The sequence below is a fragment of the Copadichromis virginalis genome, linkage group LG7 (assembly GCF_057382275.1).
Source record: "Copadichromis virginalis isolate Kocher_CV1m ecotype Utaka linkage group LG7, C_Virginalis_male_GT1.1, whole genome shotgun sequence".
In the NCBI taxonomy this organism is placed as follows: domain Eukaryota; kingdom Metazoa; phylum Chordata; class Actinopteri; order Cichliformes; family Cichlidae; genus Copadichromis; species Copadichromis virginalis.
The window spans coordinates 52,606,209-52,625,649 of NC_140624.1; the positions used below are offsets into that span (position 1 = coordinate 52,606,209).

The 19,441-nt window shown below is 39.9% G+C and overlaps 2 protein-coding genes across 2 annotated transcripts in view; both read right to left on the bottom strand.

Moving 5' to 3' along the window:
* The window catches only part of lamc3 (laminin, gamma 3), a 152,447-nt gene that overhangs the window by 116,783 nt on the left and 16,223 nt on the right, over window positions 1-19,441 (bottom strand). The window contains exon 3 of the mRNA XM_085464129.1: window positions 1,816-1,946. Coding sequence (XP_085320255.1) covers window positions 1,816-1,946 — 131 coding nt within the window. The remainder of the gene's footprint in view (window positions 1-1,815; window positions 1,947-19,441) is intronic.
* Window positions 10,248-11,698, bottom strand: LOC146706111 (uncharacterized). The gene is made up of 3 exons (XM_085465246.1): window positions 11,497-11,698; window positions 11,070-11,352; window positions 10,248-10,942 (listed from the first exon to the last, which is right to left on the bottom strand). Exons 1-3 carry the CDS (start codon window positions 11,586-11,588, stop codon window positions 10,463-10,465), a joined length of 855 nt encoding a protein of 284 aa, XP_085321372.1. The 5' UTR covers window positions 11,589-11,698; the 3' UTR covers window positions 10,248-10,462.

Genomic DNA, 19,441 nt, shown 5'->3' on the forward strand with positions numbered 1-19,441 from the left:
TATGACAGATGTCAGATCAACTTTGCGTTCTTTGTGAGGGCTTCATCTCAGCTGCTTAATCGTTTGGTTCTATCTGCATTGCCAAGGTGCAGCCTGGTCTTTGGTACCATGTCCCCTTTCATTACTATGAGTAATAAACCCGAGGATGTGGAAGGAGAATTGAGAATTATCTTGGTTTACTTTCATTTGATGCCAACTTGACAGGCAGAAAGCAGGACAGAATATAGGTTCAGCATGTTATCTTGCCATGGCCACACAGAGTCATGGTACAGTAAAAAGAAAGTTCTAAGGGTTTATGTATCAGGGCATAGTAAAAATCATCTTGTTCTTAGTAAGCTTTTAGATTAGGTAAATTCAAGCTCAGATGAATAAATACACTGTAAAATTATTTAATTAACAACATTTAAGAATGCAGAAGCAGTGTTTGAAAAGCTAAGCACACCCTTACTGCTTTCATAGAAATTAAGAAGGTAAGTAGCAGCCAGTTGTTGCTAATCAAAGGCATATGATGAATTGATCATCAGCAAAAGCAGAAATTTCGGCAGTTTGTGGGTCCAGAGCATTCAGGTGTGTGTTAACACAACGCTAAGGAGGAAAGACATCAGCTGTGATCTTACAGAAGCAATTGTTGTTGCCCATCAATCTAGGAAGCGTTAAAAGACCATTTCCAAACAATCTTAAGTTCACCATTTTTCAGTGAGAAAGATTTCTACAAGCCCACAACATTCAAGACAGTTGCCAGTCTCCCCAGTAGCAGATGCCCCAATAAATTCACCTCAAGGTCAGACTGTGAAAAGCTTATCTCAGACACTACAAGCCTCAGTTAGCATGTTAAATGCTAACGTTCGTGACAAGAAAAAGACTGATGGCTTGATTGGAAAGAGTTGCTAGGAGAAAGCCTCTTCTCTCTAAAAGGAACAACACAGCATGGCTTAGGTTTGCAAAGTTGCATCTGAGAAAACCACAGGACCTCTGGAAGACTCGTCTAGTTTGTACAAAAAGTGGAGCTGCAGTGTTCCTGGTGGTGGAGGGGTGATGATTTGGGTTTGTTGTGTAGCCATAGGACCTGGACACCTAGCATTCATTGAGTCAACCATGAACTCCTCTGTATACCACGAGTGTTCTAGAGTTAAATGTGACATCTGACAACTTTAGCTTGGCCCGAATTGGATCATACAACAAAACATTAGTACTGACCATAACAGCAAATCTACAACAGAATGGCTGAAAAAGAAAAAAGAAAAATCAAGGTGCAATCAAACTTCAACCTGATTAACTGCTTTGGCAGCAGCTACAGGGAGCTGTGAATAAATGACTACCTAGAAACCTCAGTGAACTGAAACAACATCGTTAAGATGAGTGGACCATAGAAAAGGGTTACTGAATCATGGCATAGACCTAGTTTTTCAAACAGTGCTTCTGCATTTTGTTAAATGAATAGTGACACGGGATAATAAGTTAGGTGCACTTGTTCATCTGAGGTCGTATTTACTTCATTTGAAGACCTGCTAAGAACCAAATGCATTTTATCATGTCCTGATACATAAAACCTTAAAACTGATCAACTTATGATATACTGGGTAAAATCTGTGCTTTGCATGCCCAGCCACCTACCCGTAACACCTCAGCCAGGGAATTAGTTTACTTTAAAACACATTTGGCCATTTGGTACTATATAACTCCCTTAAAAAGAGATGCTAGTGAAGTCGAAAAATCAAAATTGCTTAAGCAACACTAGTTCCCAACATTTATTATTTCAGAGAGTATCAAGCATGGTGACATTGCTTTGGCACCACATTTTCTGGTGTCTCTTACCTGCCACCCACAGAGAAATCAGAGATGGCATAGAAGTACGAGCGCAGCACTTTAGCGTCCTTGAAAAACTCATCTCCAAAGGTGTTAAGCCTGTCCAAAGAGATGAGCAGGTCAGTGGCTGTCACCCATTCCTGGAAAAGAAAAAAAAGAGGAAATGATATGGGAAGAAGAAAAGATATACAGGGTTAGCCAAAAGGAAAAGAAAAAAAAAATCAATGTAAGAGAACCATTGTCGGGAAGTCTGCTGGCTGCTGCCACTCTTGGTGACACAAGAAAGCAGACAAGAAGGTTGGCAAGAGAAAAAAAAGACACTGGGCTTCAGTTGAAAGGGGTAAAAGAGTGAGATATATAAAACAGCAAATGTTGACAGCAAAGAAAAGAGAGGAAGTTGGAAAGAAGATATGGTCAAGAAAACTACAGTGTAACAGCAGAGGGAGAGCAGATATGATGGGGAGATAATGAGTATGGTGTAAGAAATTGAGTTAATGTCACAAAGAGGGCTGAATAAAAAGGGGATTAATGGAGACTAAAGCTGAAATATGAAAAAAAAAACATGAGAAAAGAGACAACATTGCAGCACTGCTTCAGTATAATGGATGGCACTTGGCAAAGCTCCCACCACTGATATGATTTAAGCTCTTCTGTTTGAGACTACTGCAAAGGTACAGGCAGGATGAAGCAAGAGTGGGAAAAGAAGGTAAAGAGGGATAACACAAACAGTGGAAAAGCTAACGGGAAGTACAATAGTGGGTGCAAGATAAAAGCGAGGCCAGGTAAAGAGAGAGCAAATGACGTTTTCTTTTCTTTCTTTTTTTTAACAGAACAACTTTAAAACAAATAGCTGGAGAGAAACTTTCTTTTTGTTTCTTGGCTAGTTTGGGACTCTGTGGGAGTCCTGAGGAAGCCTGTCATGCTTAATGTTTTGAAGCTTCTCCCCAGAGATGTCTTTGAAGTCTGGCAATGGGAGACAAGGAGATTGGAGCGGATGAGCCTCAGACTAAAAACATGTGTGAAGAGTTCATTCATTCATTTTTTAATCTCATGTACCATGCATTTTACCATCCATGCACCCCTTACCACATAGTACATTACTCTGCCAATTTTAGACGATTAAACATAAAACTGTGTCATTTACAAATGCCTTGTTATCAAATTCTGAAGTGAACGTTATACTTACATGACTGAATTACAGAAAATCTTTACAGACATGTATGCCTTACTGTGGATGTATCATTCAAATTTTCTGTAGTGCTGGAGCAGGTTTAACATATGATTGACATGTGCACCAACAACAGCTAAAGGTGTGTTGCTAACTGTAGGTTGCTTTTTAGTGTTAATTTGCATATGCTGCCAACAACAGTTCTTTTTATTCTTTGAGTCTGTGTGGAATCATGGTTTTGGAGAGACCTAGTAAATAGCAAGACTTACTACTAAGCTCTTTTGACCATTTTTGGCTTCTTCTGGCAACATGATAGCATCATAACCATGTATACTATAGTCTTTACACGTGTACCGATTACGCACAGAACATGGGTGTGGCTTGAGGTTTCCCATGGTGTACCAAATGGCACATATACACATTGGTTGATCAGAAAAGTAGCCATGCTGTTGACTGACTGAATATGGAAAAGAACGAAATATTAATATTGTAATTTTATAAAGTGTACCTTTCTGTAGCTTTTTCCTCAACTGTTTCATAAATGGATGGCTCAATATATGTAAACATTTTCAGTAGGTTGTTCTCTAATAATTTTGATGATCTGGCCAGCCCTGACTACACTGGTTTTAAAATGAGTTTTGCATCCTCTGTATTAAAAGATCTGCGGACTGAAGAGTCTCTAAGAGTATAAAAAAATGGCTCCAAAAACACTTGATTGGAATCAATATAGTATCAGTGCACATTGAGAAAATTTCTATTCCTCTGCCTCTTCATAGTTAGCATGTAAAAAACCAGAGTAAGGTATTAGTCATGGTTCAGCAGAAGAAAATGGTTAATTGGGAGATAGCAAGAAATGGAAAAAAAAGGTGACATGCCTGAACCCTCTAAGGCTCTCTTCACAGGTCCCTTCTGTGATGTTTCTTAGTTTAAAATAGCCTGAGCAGCACTGCAGTAAAAGTTTATAACTAAATTATCTTTAGAGGAGCTGCTTCTGGGGGGCTTTCTTGTGCTGTCAGCAGGTCCAGCATCCTCCTATTTCAAAGGAGACAATCTTGGGATTTAGACCACCTGCGTGGTTAGTGCCTCCAGATCCAAGAGACATACTGCTGTGGCATCAACTGGTCTCAGTCCCCATTTTGAAGCATCTGGTGTGAATGCATTGCACATGCTCCTGATTGATTTTGCAATAAATGGTCTCAGTATGACTACCAAACGTGGGTCAGCTGTGTCAGTAAATGCTATAAAGAGGACTATTTCAACTGGGGTCAGCAAAGTGCAACTTGTGGTAAAGAATGTAAAAACCTGTAATTAACACTTCCTTTTTTAAGATTTTTTTTTCTTTTCTTCTAATTAGAGCAACCAACTGAAGGTTGTAACTGACAACTCAGAATTGCATCTGTCACCAGGCGAGGACAAACTCATTCACCTCTTGCCTGAAACGTCTCTTCATGTCTCTGTATCTTGTCTTCATATGTTCCTTTCCGCCAGTATTATCGTTCTAGTACACTTCAGATTTTCCATAGGGTTCTGTGCTTTTGCAACCTATTGAGGATATTTGGTAGTAAGAGTAACTAAAATGTGGCAGAACTGCGTGCATGCTATTGTTCTGAGACTTGCTTTATCGATTTTTGCCCCTGCTTGACTCGGCTCTACAGACTAATGTGCTTTGGGATGATGCTTTATGACCCTGATGCATTGAGAACACCGATGTTCATTCTTCACTTTGCAGTACGCTACCTGAATATGACTATATTTTCATCCGTGGCTTCTGACAGGAGCTGGGAGCACAGGGGATCAGATATGACAGAATATCACACATCCTCTGCAATATGCTTACAAAATGTCTTTGAATCTTCATCTTTTTCTACTTTGTCATCCATGATACGCTTGTCTAGAGTTGGCTTATCTCATGGGTGTGATGCCTTCATAATGTCCTTGTAATGAAAAAAAAAAACTCTCCCTGATGCACAGCTGACGAAAAAAATGTAAAAAAGGCCACATACATAAATGAAAACAAGCAGTCGTCTGAAAGTCTTTGAGTCTGTTGTACGAAACACTATTTATAGCATCTTGCACATTTTCTGTCACAAGGAAAAGATTTCTTTTTCTTGACTTACACTCAAAATAGTTGAAGGCTTCCTTAATGAAAACTGATGCTGAGAGTTTTCAAGCATGCTATTGTTTGTTTAAGGCTGCGGGGATAGCAATGCTAAACCCCACAGCAGAAAGGGAAACGGGTCATCTGCTGCTAATTTATCCACAAATAGGATATATAGTTTGTTGTTTTAATGCTTTAGGTCTGTTTTTGTCAAGTGGCAACCTCTAGGCTGAAAAGCATTTACAATAAAAATGCACACATTAAAAGAAAAAAGAAAAAAAGCTTTTGTCACTATCTTTTATTTTCCCCATTGCTGGAGCAGAACTGGGTTCAGCTGAGAATTAGCTACTAGTTCTGTGCTTGGCGTCACCTAAGCTAATTTGAGATATGCAAGTGAAATGTTAGTGGTGCTGGTGCCTGTTGTTGCATTTTAACGCAATTATCTGTCAAATAATACAGCTTTCTATGGGGTCAACTGTACTAAAAGGCCATCCAAGAAGCTTGTGCTTCAGCTATTTGTTTGTTATTTAGCTGTAATTAGGATTAGTCAGTATCTTTGTGATGCTCCTAGTTTACATAGTCTATAGATGCACTCTGTTTCTCAATCTTGCTAGCATTATTTGATAACTTAGATAAATATGACTTCAAAAAAAGAAAAAAGAAAGACAAAAAAAACAGCATCCTTAAAGGCAAAGTTAAGGCTTCACAATGACAGGTATCAAAACTGAATGGTGACAGCACAGGAAGTACTGCCATATTTTATATACAGTCTACTGTGGAGAAACATTTTTATGTGATCAAAACTTTAGGGGCTACTGGACCAGCCGCTTTGTAAAATTAATAAGTAAATGATTAACACTACTTAGCAGTCATTTATACTGAAACACATGCCTTTACTACAGAGGGGCCAGGCTGGTATTTCAGTGATTTTAAATCCCAGCCTCCAACTCAACACACTCATAAATGATCAAATGCTTAAATTAATTCTTAGCATTTTAAAATTCTAACACACATTAAAAGCAAATACTCTTCCATTTATCATAGAGTACACGACCATTATTATACGGAAGAGTAATTAGTAATGCTCGGTAGAACAGTGTTAATTGTGTAAGAAAAAAAAAAGCAGATATAGTTCCAAATATCACTTAGTCTACTGAAAGGAAGCGGTTTCTCAGGGTTAATTAGTAGTCAGCCCAAAACTTATTATTTGTGCAAAGCACAGCAAAAGCTTAATTAACTTTGATTCTCACTCCCTTGGAATTTTAGTCCACAATGCTACAATGATGCTGACTTAGGCTCTGGCGCGTGAGAGTGGCAAAGAGCCAGTCCTTTGTCTAAGACAATAAGCGTGTAATGATCAAATGGGCAGGTTCACAGACATGTATCTGACCGCACATAGTAAAGTTGTTTTTTATTATTATTAACATACCACACACAGCTTTAAAATGCATCTTTGCTCAGGGGCTTACAACCTCCACCCTCACCTCTAAAATCTCTCTGGTCTTTTCTTCCTCCTTTTTTCCTCCACTTGTCTTCTTCTCTCCCTTCTCCCGTCTTCTTTCCCTGTTTACTTGAACTCTGAAGCCTCTGGCTGCAGGCAGTGACAGGAAAGGGAGCAGTGTCCCTCATTCCAAAGTTAATAACTTTTTAATTTAATTGCTTAAGTTCACTGTGCCCTCAATATGTATTTTTTCCCCTTTACTCATTGGCATTCAATGCCGGAGCTCCAATTTGCCACACAGCTTTCTAGAGTGTAAGAGAGAGAGAGGCAGAGAGACCGCGAGACACTGAAGGAGAGGGGATGGACTGGTGGCAGGGGAGACAGACAAACCGTTTTAATGGATGACTGAACAAATTAAATTTGAATTCATACAGCAGCTTTCATCTTCTGCATGATTATTGAAAAAAAAGAGCTTTACAAACTTGACAACAAGGCTCTCTTTGAAGTAAGCTGTTACTTTAGGAGGTGAGTGTTATTTATTTCAAATAAAAATCTAAACTAGCAGTGAAAACACAGTCCATTAGATCAATGGTGTTGCAAAGAATGCTGTGTGTTTATATGTGGCATGTACACAAGTAAGACAAAAACACCTGCGCGTTTAAACGGCGTCTTAGTTTTTATTTCATTTTGCTTTGACCGCTCAAAATTGCAAGAGACACTTTCTAAAAGCAGCAGATGAGGCATGTGAAGTCTCTATATCAAGACCGCACACGCCTCAAAAACCGAGGCACAAGTAGCAATAGTGAAAAAGGATTAAGATGCTAATAAAACAGACAGAATGCAATTTCTGTTTTAAGCCTCATGAAAAATGCATAGCTCTGTACAGCCAATATGCAGAGGAAATGGCACACTGACATGGCGCATAGAAGAAGAGGAATCAGTTAATGCTCTGTTCACAGTCTCTTTGTAAAGTGTTTGTTTTCAACCCCTGACACAAGTGCCCAGCCTTTATGAACCTTCCAGGCAAAAGTTTCCTGAGGGGGGGGTTTCCGAGGACAATTTCCAAGAAAAAAAGATACATTATATTTACAATGTATCCCTTTTCTTGAAAACTGTCCTCGGTTGAGATGTCTTCATGGTCCGGTGGTAAAAACAGTGTCAATAAGATGGACATTATATGGTAGACTATGGCCTATTTTGCACCTCCAGGGTATGCTTTTACTCCATTAGCTGGATCACTGCACATGTTTATAGAAATGCAATGTTGCTACAAACAATTCCGAAAATAACCGGGCAGTATTTGCTCGAGGCATTTACTCTGATTACATCAATGTTATGAAAAACACATTCTGTCTGAGCAATGGCATTAACAAAAGGTACTGAGGCTTGTTTTATAGATATGGTTTCACAGAGGCTAATCACTGATTACATTCGTGGTTTAATTTTTTTTCTTCTACATTTCTGGGGGCAGGGGGTAGAAAATAAAGCAAGGTGAAGCCAAGTGGCGAGCTTACTGAAATGTTTATTTTAGATGTATTGCATGCTCCATAAGATTCTGTCACCTACTATATTTTTGATTGAATAAAGTCTGTGCTGCATTTTTCTGTACAGCACCTATCACGGTTTCAGAGAGACTATAGCCTATCTCAGCTGCCACAGGGTGAGAAGACAAGTCGCCACTCTGTCCCAGACATACAGACAACCATTCACTCTCAAGTTAGCGTAACCCAACTCCATGCGTGTTTTTGGACTGTAAAAGCCAGAGTACCCAAAGAGAACCCATGCAATCGGATTTGAACCCAGGACTTTCTTTTTAGACATGCTTTCAGAAGTTTGTAGCACATAGACAAATTCAAAGTGCAAGCTTTTATTATTTGCCCCATTGAAACCCATTTTAATACACTTTTTTATTTTTTTACTTATGTGGATATATATGTGTATAGCATGTATTTAAGTATTTAGTAAGTTAGTTTAAATGTTTAGCAATAATTACCAAATGAAAAAATTACGTAAAGTTTATTTGGTTTTCCAAAAGAAACAGTTGTGATAACAGTAATTCAGGAACATAGTTTCCCCATTCAAATTATAATGAATTTAAGTGGTTATAATCGATATTTAAGTCATAAAAATATAAAGGGCTATTTCTGAATCCCCATCTATCATCCTCTATATGCCTATATGTTGTCAATACATACAATGGCAGTAAGAAACACTTTTTTAATACTTCAATATAGTATTAACATTACGTTTGCCTTCAGATCAATTCATTGACCTTGAAGGAGAGGTCAGAGGTGAAATGTGTGAGGTTTTTAAACCTTTATATGGTACTTTCCATATGTTGACAATACACACCACACTTGTAAGAATCCTAGTTTATAAATTATAAGGCTTTATGTCGATTTTCAACCAATAAATCATTAAGTTGACCTTAAAGACCTTTGTGCATTTGAGGCTAATTTTAATGGATTACTAACATGCGCCCACTCTACACCCCTGCAATGTTTTATCAGAATTCATTCTAAACTTTTTGAGCTATCATGTTTACAGATGCACATGTAATCATAGTGTTTACCATGGAAACTTCAATTTTGTCTGAACTAAGTAGTAATAAATACCAGGCCACCCTTTCCTTACTGTTTTTAAGTTATACCTGTAGTTTAGCCACTTGATGTTTTTAATCACCTATCTCTAACAACTGCATAGCAATTAAAATGTGTGTAGTTTTTTTCTACTACAAATTTACTACAAATTCCCTTAAATGAAGAATGTATAATTCTAAGACTTAACCCTGTGCAACTCTACAGATGACTTTTGTGTCTAGGGAGACTCTACGCTTTCTTAAACAAGTTGGAATCTTTCAGATGCGAACAATTCTAACCAAGTCGGTGCAACTTCCTTAATCCCAATGCTGTATTCTAAATGCAGCACTGCAATCAAGCAGGACAAGCACAGAGAGTCCATGACAAGATCTTTGGCCTTTACTGGTCCTGTTTTTGTGCTATAATACAATCTAAAGCCTGTCTGAAATACTTCAAGTAAATCCTTCCCTCTCACATAGTTGATCTTGAAGAACTTTAGAAGTAAAACAAAGGCTGGAAATCTGTACATAACAGGCTAAAATGCCTGGTCAGTTAAAGGCTTTTCAATTAATGATTTTATTACTGCCACCTTAAAAACTTGTGGTACATAGTCTATTAATAATCATTTTTCAATTGGCAGATTTTATTTGCTAGTTCAATGATAAGCCTTAATAGACATGTCTAATAGATATGTTGATGGTTTGGATTAAGTATTTATTGATTTTAGCTCAGAGTGATCAATAGGAGAGAAGCAATCAAAATAAAGATAGCATTTTCTAAAGTAGCTGTAGTTAATGACACGTCTGTGACATTTGTGGGATGCCTTGGATTTTTTCCCCTTCTAGTAGTTAACATTTTCAATGTAAAAATGGCACCTTGTCTTTTACCTCTGTGCATCAGTAAAAAAGCAGCTTGTAAGCATTCACACAGGTGCTAAAATGTGAATGTTTTTCATTTGTATCCACATATGGCATTTTACAGTTTTTCTCGATTGCTAAAACACATTTCTTGAAACTACGCCTCATATTCTCACAACAGTAAACACAAATCCATAACATCTCACTCAATTTCCCAAACATCCTATTTCCAGGTCAAAATGAAGCTCTACACTCAAAACTATTCACTCTTGCTGAAAAACCAAACTTTGCCCTCAGACATCAAACACAAGCCCTCAAAAACACACACACTACAACAGAGTTTTGCACACTGGTACAATTAATTCAAAACAATAGTTCCAAAACAATTAGGTTGCTTATGGTTCTCCCCTTCAAAACCCTTGTCACATGATAAACACAAAAGACGCAACCAATGTATGTACAGTGGCACATTTTTATTCATGTACTATACAGTACAACACACACCAAAAAACATTATTCCACCTCAGCATCTTGTCTTTGGTCTGGGTCAGGCCAGAGAATCTCATCCACATCACAGGCTATATTGGCCCTAGCCAGGCAGCGGGGGTAAAATCCTCTTGCATGCCTGATCCACCCCTGGCATGCATCTACTGATATGTCTAGGCAGGCCTCTTCCATGGCCTGAAGGAGGTGAACATGGACATAAGGTTCTCGGTCACTTTCCACCGCCATATGTTGTCTTAAACCATCAAGAAAAGCAAGGAGAAGCATAGTGTTATAGGGTCCTAGTACCCCATGGCGGTGGAGTACCCCTCGTTGGCTGATGGCTGCGCACATAGTGACATTCCCCCCACGCTGACCAGGGACATTTACAATAGCCCGATGGCCAATTATGTTCCTCCCCCTTTTCCTTCTTTTGGTCAGGTTAAAACCTGCCTCATCCACAAAGATTATTTCATGGGGAACAGGCCGTCCTTCAATCTCAAAGATTCTCTGCAAAACACATAACACAGTAGAGTCAATCGGTACCCTGAACCACAGTTCAAGAGTGCTGAAATGGCAGCATAAACTGCCATGCTGTGATGGTACACAATACTTTATACAGTATCAAAACTCATACCTGAACATATTCCACACGTTGGTTTTTCACTCTGTCAGAGTTTCGTTCGAAAGGGACTCGGTATGCCTGTTTCATCCGGAATTGATTCTTTCGGAGGATGCGGTCAATTGTGGAGAGGCTGATGGCATTTATGCCTCGAAAAAGATGATCATCCTCAATCACTCTCCTTTGAATCTCTCGCAGGCGGATTACATTATTTGCAATTACCATGTTTACAAGTTCCCTCTCTTGCTCCTCCGACAAAAGCCTTAACCTGCCTCCACCAGGTGGTCGTCTCTGTGTCCTACAAAAATAGAAGCACTCATTACTGTAACTGTCACACATTCATTTTACAGGCAAATAATGGAAACATACTGAAACTCAAGACACATAAGTTCAGTAACTTAAACGTTACTGTACAAAGCAGTCTTACTGCAAGTACACCTACCTGTTTTCCTCCCTGAAGGTTCTGATGATGGAGGCAACAGTGAAGCGACTCAAATTTGGTTGTACTCGTTGCCCAGCCTCCCTCATAGTCATCCCATGGACAAGGACATGGTCAACTAAAGTGGCTCGAATTTCATCCGAGACTGACTGTCTTCTTGCCCTTGCTCTTCCCCTTCCTTGTCGCCGTCGTTCTCCACCTCCACCTCCTTCACCACGTCCTCCTCCTCCTCCACCTCTCCCTCCTCCTCCACCACGTCCTCCTCCTCCACCACGTCCTCCTCTTTCACCATGTCCTCCTCCTCCACCACGTCCTCCTCCTCCACCTCTCCCTCCTCCTCCACCACGTCCTCCTCCTCCACCACGTCCTCCTCTTTCACCATGTCCTCCTCCTCCACCACGTCCTCTTCCTCCACCACGTCCTCTTCCTCCACCACGTCCTCCTCCTTCACCACGTCCTCTTTCTCCACCACGTCCTCTTCCTTTGCATCTCTTTGGATCCATTGTTTCAAACCTGAATGAGCTGACTTTGGCCCTTTTATCTATCCATCGCAGGTTCTGATTGGTGTGTGCTAAATTTTGACTCCTAGTGTTTCCACCTGGTTAATTGTGTGCTAATTGAGCTCAAGCTGTGCTGACTTAAGTTAACATTATTGCATGCTAGTGCTTTCTAAATGACTACATGGTGTAAGCACTGTAAAATGTAGGGATTTGTGTGTAGAGTTTTGCAGTAACAGTTCACCAAATTTGAGTCATGTGTCAAAGCAGGGAATAGTGTTTATAGTTCAGGGAAATGGGTGAGCTTTTTGAACAATAGCGTTACGGTTTTGAAATTTTAGTTTAGAGGCCTGGTTACAGTGTTTAAGCAATCGAGAAAAACTGTAATCATAGTCACACAAAGTGTGGTTTAATGAAGAGGCTTTAGGAGATGAAGGACTTCTTTAGAGTGTATGATTTCTTGAGATATTATTTTGCAAGGCTGCCAGATTCATAGACAACAACAGATGTGCTGTTTATACCGGGTACATAAAAACAGGATTTCTAACAATACAAGCCCTGCGAGTAGCTGTGAGTTTAGTCTTCTGGCTAATATTTGCTAATATTGATCAAACAGCTAAAGCTGATGGATCATTAATCATCAGTATTACAAGTATTTGTTTAAAATCTGGACACACTCCATGTCTGGGAAATGTTAACATATGTTAAAAAAGTGTTATAGAGCAAGAGGCAGGGTACACACCTGGAATCGCTAAAGGAGAGCAAGACGTGAGAAGACCATTTTAAAAAGGAAAATCTACTACTAGACTTTAATTTATTTCTGTTTAGTTTGTATACAAATGAATAATGAGTCCCAAAACAAAACTCAAATGCTACCAGGCAAGACAAATCGTAAAAAGAAACTATGCATTTCCTGATAGTAGTCTTGATTCTGAAAGACAGCTATTCAATATTTGTGTTAAATGATGACAAACTTTAAGGGATTCTTTACAGTGGACATTTCAAATAACATACCTACGTGCATATACGCGCTTCCCTTCCTTGTTGCTGTCTCCTTCCTTTTTACGGCTCTTAATCCTATACTCAATTAAGGCATATTATGGGTTTGTAACTCTAACCACCAACGGTTTTAATTGCTTGTTTTCTTCCTGTTATAATAGTATTAGTAGCTCAAGCAGGAAGTAGCATGGCAGCAATAAAGAAACCTGTGCCCCACCATCTTTGTTTTGCTGATTCACTGTGTTGGAAAAAAAGCACTCCTTTGCATTCCACCAGCTTTGATTTAGCATCAAAGAGGATGGCTGATGTGTTTTTGTCTCTGCTCACTACACCCATCTGTCCCATCACCCTTAAAATAGAGAAGGAATGAGAGCTTGAATGAAAGAAATGGTGCAATTGATCCGTCTTTTATTCTAATGGGAGAACAGATCACAGTCAATTATGGGTCTTCTCATCTTGTTGTTTAAAACATGGCGGAGAGTGAATGGGGGGAGGTGGAATGAAGGAGAGCGGGTGTTTGGCAGGTCTGTTGAGAGATTTGCCACCCAATCTATGTATTCTTAGCTTATATTGATCCTGCGCTGCTCTATAATCAGTGGGTCGATGTCCTCCAAAGCATACTGAAATACAGCCAGCAAAACCATTAATAGTCAGGTTTTAATGTAAGTAACACCTGTATACCGAATACCTACCCCCCCCCCCCCCCCCCCCTGTATACCGAATACCTACCCCCCCCCCCCCCCCCCCCCCCCCCCAAAGAAAAGATCTCATATTGCTACATGGCTTTACAGTTTAAATAAAATCATCTTAAGGTTCAAGAGGCTAATGAGAAATGCCAGTAATCCACGTTGCTTGAAAAGGTAATTAAGCACTTTTTCTAAACAGTGACTGGTATAGTTAAAAAAATATTTTATATATACGTATACATACATATACATATACATACATATTAGGGGTGCAACGATACTCGTATCGATATTGAACCGTTCGATACAGTGCTTTCGGTTCGGTACGCATATGTATCGAACAATACAAAATTTGTAACTTTCCTTCTGACGATACTGTCTGTGTTGAGCGCTCAGTGAATCTGCGTTCGACTACTCCGCCTAGGCTGCACTGTCGAGCGCAGATCCACTGAGCGCTCAACACAGACAGCATCGTCAGAAGGAAGAGCGCAGGGCAAGCTAGCGAGACAGAAGTTAAGCTCTCCTTGCAACATGGCAAATTGAACCTCCCCCACCCTCATTCAGATCTGGCGTTTGGAATTATTTTGGTTTTCATGTGAGGTATGACCCTGAAGGTAAGCGCGTCATGGACTAAAGTAAAACAGTGTGTTGGATGTGCCACGCAATGCTCAATTACATGGGTGGGAACTAGTGTGTTAGCGCAGTTAGCTCGTTAACGTGTTGGCCGTCTAGCCCCACGCACGGGGCGATCAGGGGTAGCTCGTTAACGGAGATTTGCCGTGTTGTGGCGTTAACGTCATTTCAACGAGATTAACGCTGACAGCACTAGTGGGAACACAACGAATATGACTGCGCGTTTACGCCGACATCATCCTAGTGCAAAGACAAGTGGAAGCAGACAAAAACAACAAGCATGCATGCTACAAACTTTACTCGAGTCATTTAGACAGCCGTTAGCACATGATTCTCCTTATGGGAACCTGATATGTTTAATATTGTGGCGAGCTCAGACAAGGAGGAGACGGAGGTGTCGTTTGGTCTTGCTTCCCGTGAGCTAGCCAGGGAGCACAGCCGTTTATTGACATCTGCAGAAGAACACTGCCGCTAGCTAACTGCTCAGCGCGGCAACAGCACAGCAACAACAACAACAACACACAGGGCGCCCTCTGACCCCGGAAGGACACACCGTCGCAGCGAGAGGGCGTCACCCGTCACTATGGCAACATGAACAAAACATAACTGTACAAACAGAACCCCGAACAGCCCTGACCCGCTACATAGCCCCCACCTAAAGGGTCAGTCGTCCCCGACGACCCCATTACCCCACACAAAGTCCTGCAAATGTCCAGGTGCCTTCTTTTGGCGCACCGGCCGGTCACGACCCGCGGGGGAAAAGTCACTCGGGTCAGAACATGGGGTGCCACCATCATCCCACTTCTGACACCAATGTGGCGAGCTTAGACAAGGAGGAGACGGAGGTGTCGTTTGTTCTTGCTTCCCGTGAGCTAGCCAGGGAGCACAGCCGTTTATTGACATCTGCAGAAGAACACTGCCGCTAGCTAACTGCTCAGCGCGGCAACAGCACAGCAACAACAACAACAACACACAGGGCACCCTCTGACCCCTGAAGGACACACCGTCGCAGCGAGAGGGCGTCACCAGTCACTATGGCAACATAAACAAAACATAACTGTACAAACAGAACCCCGAACAGCCCTGACCCGCTACAATATGCTGCTGAGAATATAGCCCAGAAGAAGCGTATAGTATAGCTTTGATTTTGGAAAGAGCCATTTTTCTGTAATAAACTCTCTTTTCCAAAGATGAGTGATTCCTCAATCAGATACAGGGCTCGCAAAATCACTAGCCCGACGTCCCGGGGCTAGCGATTTTTCCAGTCGGGCTACCAAAATCTATCTCTGCCCTGCCCGTCCGGCTATTGTAGGAAGGAAAAATATATGTCAATGCTTTTGCATTGTTTCGGAAATGTAGCTGGGTAATTATGTCATTGGCATCGATGAGCCACTGTCAATATGTGACATATTGAAATCGCGTTTGAATTTGCGCTTGTTTTTTGCTTTCACTTTGCAATCGCGCGAACTGTGTATAGAGAGCGACAGCACTGATTGGTGAGTGATGATAATTTGCGCACCAATTCCTCTGACATCGTCTTATCAATCGTTAGCTTACTATGCAAACATGACAAGTGAAATCTCCCGCAGCAAGCTTAAACATATGAGAGGTTGATCGCGCAGAGAATCGCTGACCGTTATGTGGGTGTGTGTAAAAGGAGCAGGATATATATTTTAGTTCTGCTGAGCCAAATAAGACAGGTCAGGGTGAAGAAGTGACAGCCAAAGAAAAGCTTACCACAAAACGGAAAAGTTATGACAAATCAGACTATAAGGCGAAAGGAAAGTGCAGGTTTATGGTTTCATGGACAAAATAATTTCTGTGGCTGCAATATGACAAGCTATATAACCGCGGCTGCACATAAGTGGTCCGCAGGTGCGCATTCGCTGTCAAAAAAAAAAAAAAAAACGCGCACAAGATATGAAGTTGCAACGCGTGTTTGCATACATAAGTTTTTCTGGAGGAGGACAGACATTTGTTTAGAACTCTTAAAGATGTCGAAGAAGCAAGCTCCTTTAAGCAATTACTGTGTTGTTCCTTCACCTCTAAACAAATGTCAGAAGGAGTCCGAACCACAAAAGAAGCACGTATTCTCGGAAAAGTGGTTGCAGGAGGTGAGCTGGCTTCAAACAAATGATGAACGCACAGAGATGTGGTGCAGAATGTGCCGTGAAAATCCCACTCTAGTGGACAAAAACAGTGCTTTTTATATGGACGCAAACGTGCGTTGCAACTTCTTATCTGGTGCCCGTCTTTTATTTTGACAGCAAATGCGCACATGCGGACCACTTATGTGCACCCGTGTAAATAACATAATGTTCTGTCGGGTGTGTTGTTGGTTTTCTCTCGATTTCTGAGTCGACAAGCGCCTTTGTTACTGGGACCAATCATTTTAAGAAAGGCCCCCATTAGAACCCATGAGAAATGCAAGAAATACATTATTGCTCAGTCTGCAATATCTTTCCCAGAACAAACACCAATTGCAAATAACATACTAAAAATAAACCTGAAAAATCTGTTTAGAACAGCGTACTATGTTGCAAAGAGTGAACTACCACTGGCAAAATTTAGCAGCCTTTGCAAACTTCATAAAGCAAATGGCCTAGATCTTGGTTCCACTTGCCTCTTACCCGTGACTTCAGTGGAAATTTCAAATTCAGGATCTGACACAGACTGATTCAAGTCCTACACAGTTCTTACAAGTTCATAGAAATTTCTGTTCAATTAGAACCAAGTATTTGAGTTGATGATTGTAATTTTTATACAATGTTGTAATTTGTTTTTCAACAATTTTTTTGATTAATGTGTTGTTTCCTTTACAATATTATACTTTAATGTATAATATTGTAAAGGAAACAAAACATCATTCTATATATTCAAGTTTCATTCTATATATTCAAAAGATCATTCTATATATTCAAGTTTCATTCTATATATTCAAGTTTCATTCTATATATTCAAGTTTCATTCTATATATTCAAAAGATCATTCTATATATTCAAGTTTCATTCTATATATTCAAGTTTCATTCTATATATTCAAAAGATCATTCTATATATTCAAGTTTCATTCTATATATTCAAGCTTCATTCTATATATTCAAAAGATCATTCTATATATTCAAGTTTCATTCTATATATTCAGACTTTGGTTGGAATATATATATATAATATTTTCCTAAAGGGCATTCCATATATATATATATATATATATATATATATATATATATATATATATATATATATATATATATACATATATATATATATATACACACACACATATATACATATACAACTGGGTCTTATATATAAGACCCAGTATAGTAAAGCTTGTGTACTTTTGAAATGAATTACAATCAACACAAGTAATTAGAGGCTTAAGTTGTCAAAATGAGAGTTGCACACCTGCAGCGATGACAACTCATTAAACGGTAAATAAATAAACGATTGATTTATTTAACTGGTGAAACATTGTGTAATAATCTTATTTTGCATTACTGCAATTTTCCACAGCAGTGGTCATTAATTGAATTAATTGAATCATAATGTGCATGCAGTAATAAGAACAAAAGTATTGCGCTCTACTTCACTAAGCACGGAGTAGGCATATCAGAGGAGGGGGTGGGGGAACCAGGCAGGCAAGTCGAGCTACACGGCATCACACCATACACACAAAACATACCCCACTCTTCTGCTCACATCATATACCAAGCACACCCTCTGAATTTAAGCAGAATCTTTTTCCCCCTCTGACATGTCAGTGGCACTGTTGCCTTGCTTTGCTGCCTCCTGTTTCAATCAATCCACCGCCCCAGCATACACCTGTAGGCTCTGGTGGATATTTACTTATCACTCCCCAGGTTTTCTGTGTAGTATATTTGTGAGCTTGGAGCCTAGATGCAGAACTCTAAATGTTTTCTGCTGCTGATATGAATCAATCATTTTAAATGGGAGCTGCCTGACTGCATTGATTGTGTGGAATCTTACTGGGAGATTTGGCCCAAATTAGTTTGTACACATAAAATTAATCATTAAATAAAGTGGATCATATTTTGCATACTTCCCTAGTTAAGATTTAATGCTCTGAGATACAGTAGACAACATTACAGGCTACATGAGAAAAACAGAAAACTGTTGAATACAATAAACTAGTATACAGTATAAGCCAGTGCTGACTGACATACCCATACAAACCTAACTTGTTTTTCTTTTTACGGATGGAATCCTGTTAAGCCTTTTTACACACTAATGCAATAATTGATTGATTTTTCTATTCAGCTGGTCACAGTGGTTCCACATATACAGCACTCTGGGAATTATCACATAGATGTTGACTGAGGAAGAGACACCAGAATCAAAAGTTGCTTTTTACTGATGCTGTTCCTCTGAGACAAGCTGTAACTGTGGACACACCTGTGAGTCAAACTTTGCAAGACAGACAGATACAAGAGTTTGTGTGTGAATGAAAAGAAAACCAGTTCAATCAATAGACATTATATACTGTATACTCATAGGCTACCTGTTTCCCTGCACAACACAAATCTGATCAGCCAATCAGATGCTGGCAGCTCAGCATATTTAGCCATACGGACATGATGTCAAGATGTCCTGCTGATCTTCAAACGAGCATGAGAATATGGAAGAAATGTGATTTGAGTGACTTTGAACATGGCGGGGTTGTTTGCCCTTTAGTGCAAACTGAGCATCATTAAATGCCACATGCATGAGTATTGTTACTGTGTCCATCCTTTTATGAACACAGTGTACCGATCTTCTGATGGCTGTTTCCAACAGGATAATGCACCATGTCACAAAGCAACAACCTGAAACTAACAAGGTGTGCCTAATAAAATGTCCAATTTCCTGAAGTCTACACATCTATATGCCTGTGAAGGTTCTCAGTCATCCATGTCATCGTAGTCAAAGGAGCTTGCAAAGAAAAGCGTCTGGACTTCTTTAAGTTGCTTGAAGACGTTTCACCTCTCATCCGAGAAGCTTCTTCAGTTCTAAGGTCAAATGGTGGGAAGTCCCAGATTTAAACCTAGTGGGAGTATCCCCCCGCAGAGGGACAAAAGGACCCCCTGATGATCCTCTAATCGCCTGAGCCAAGGTGTGAAACTGGGTGTGGGTC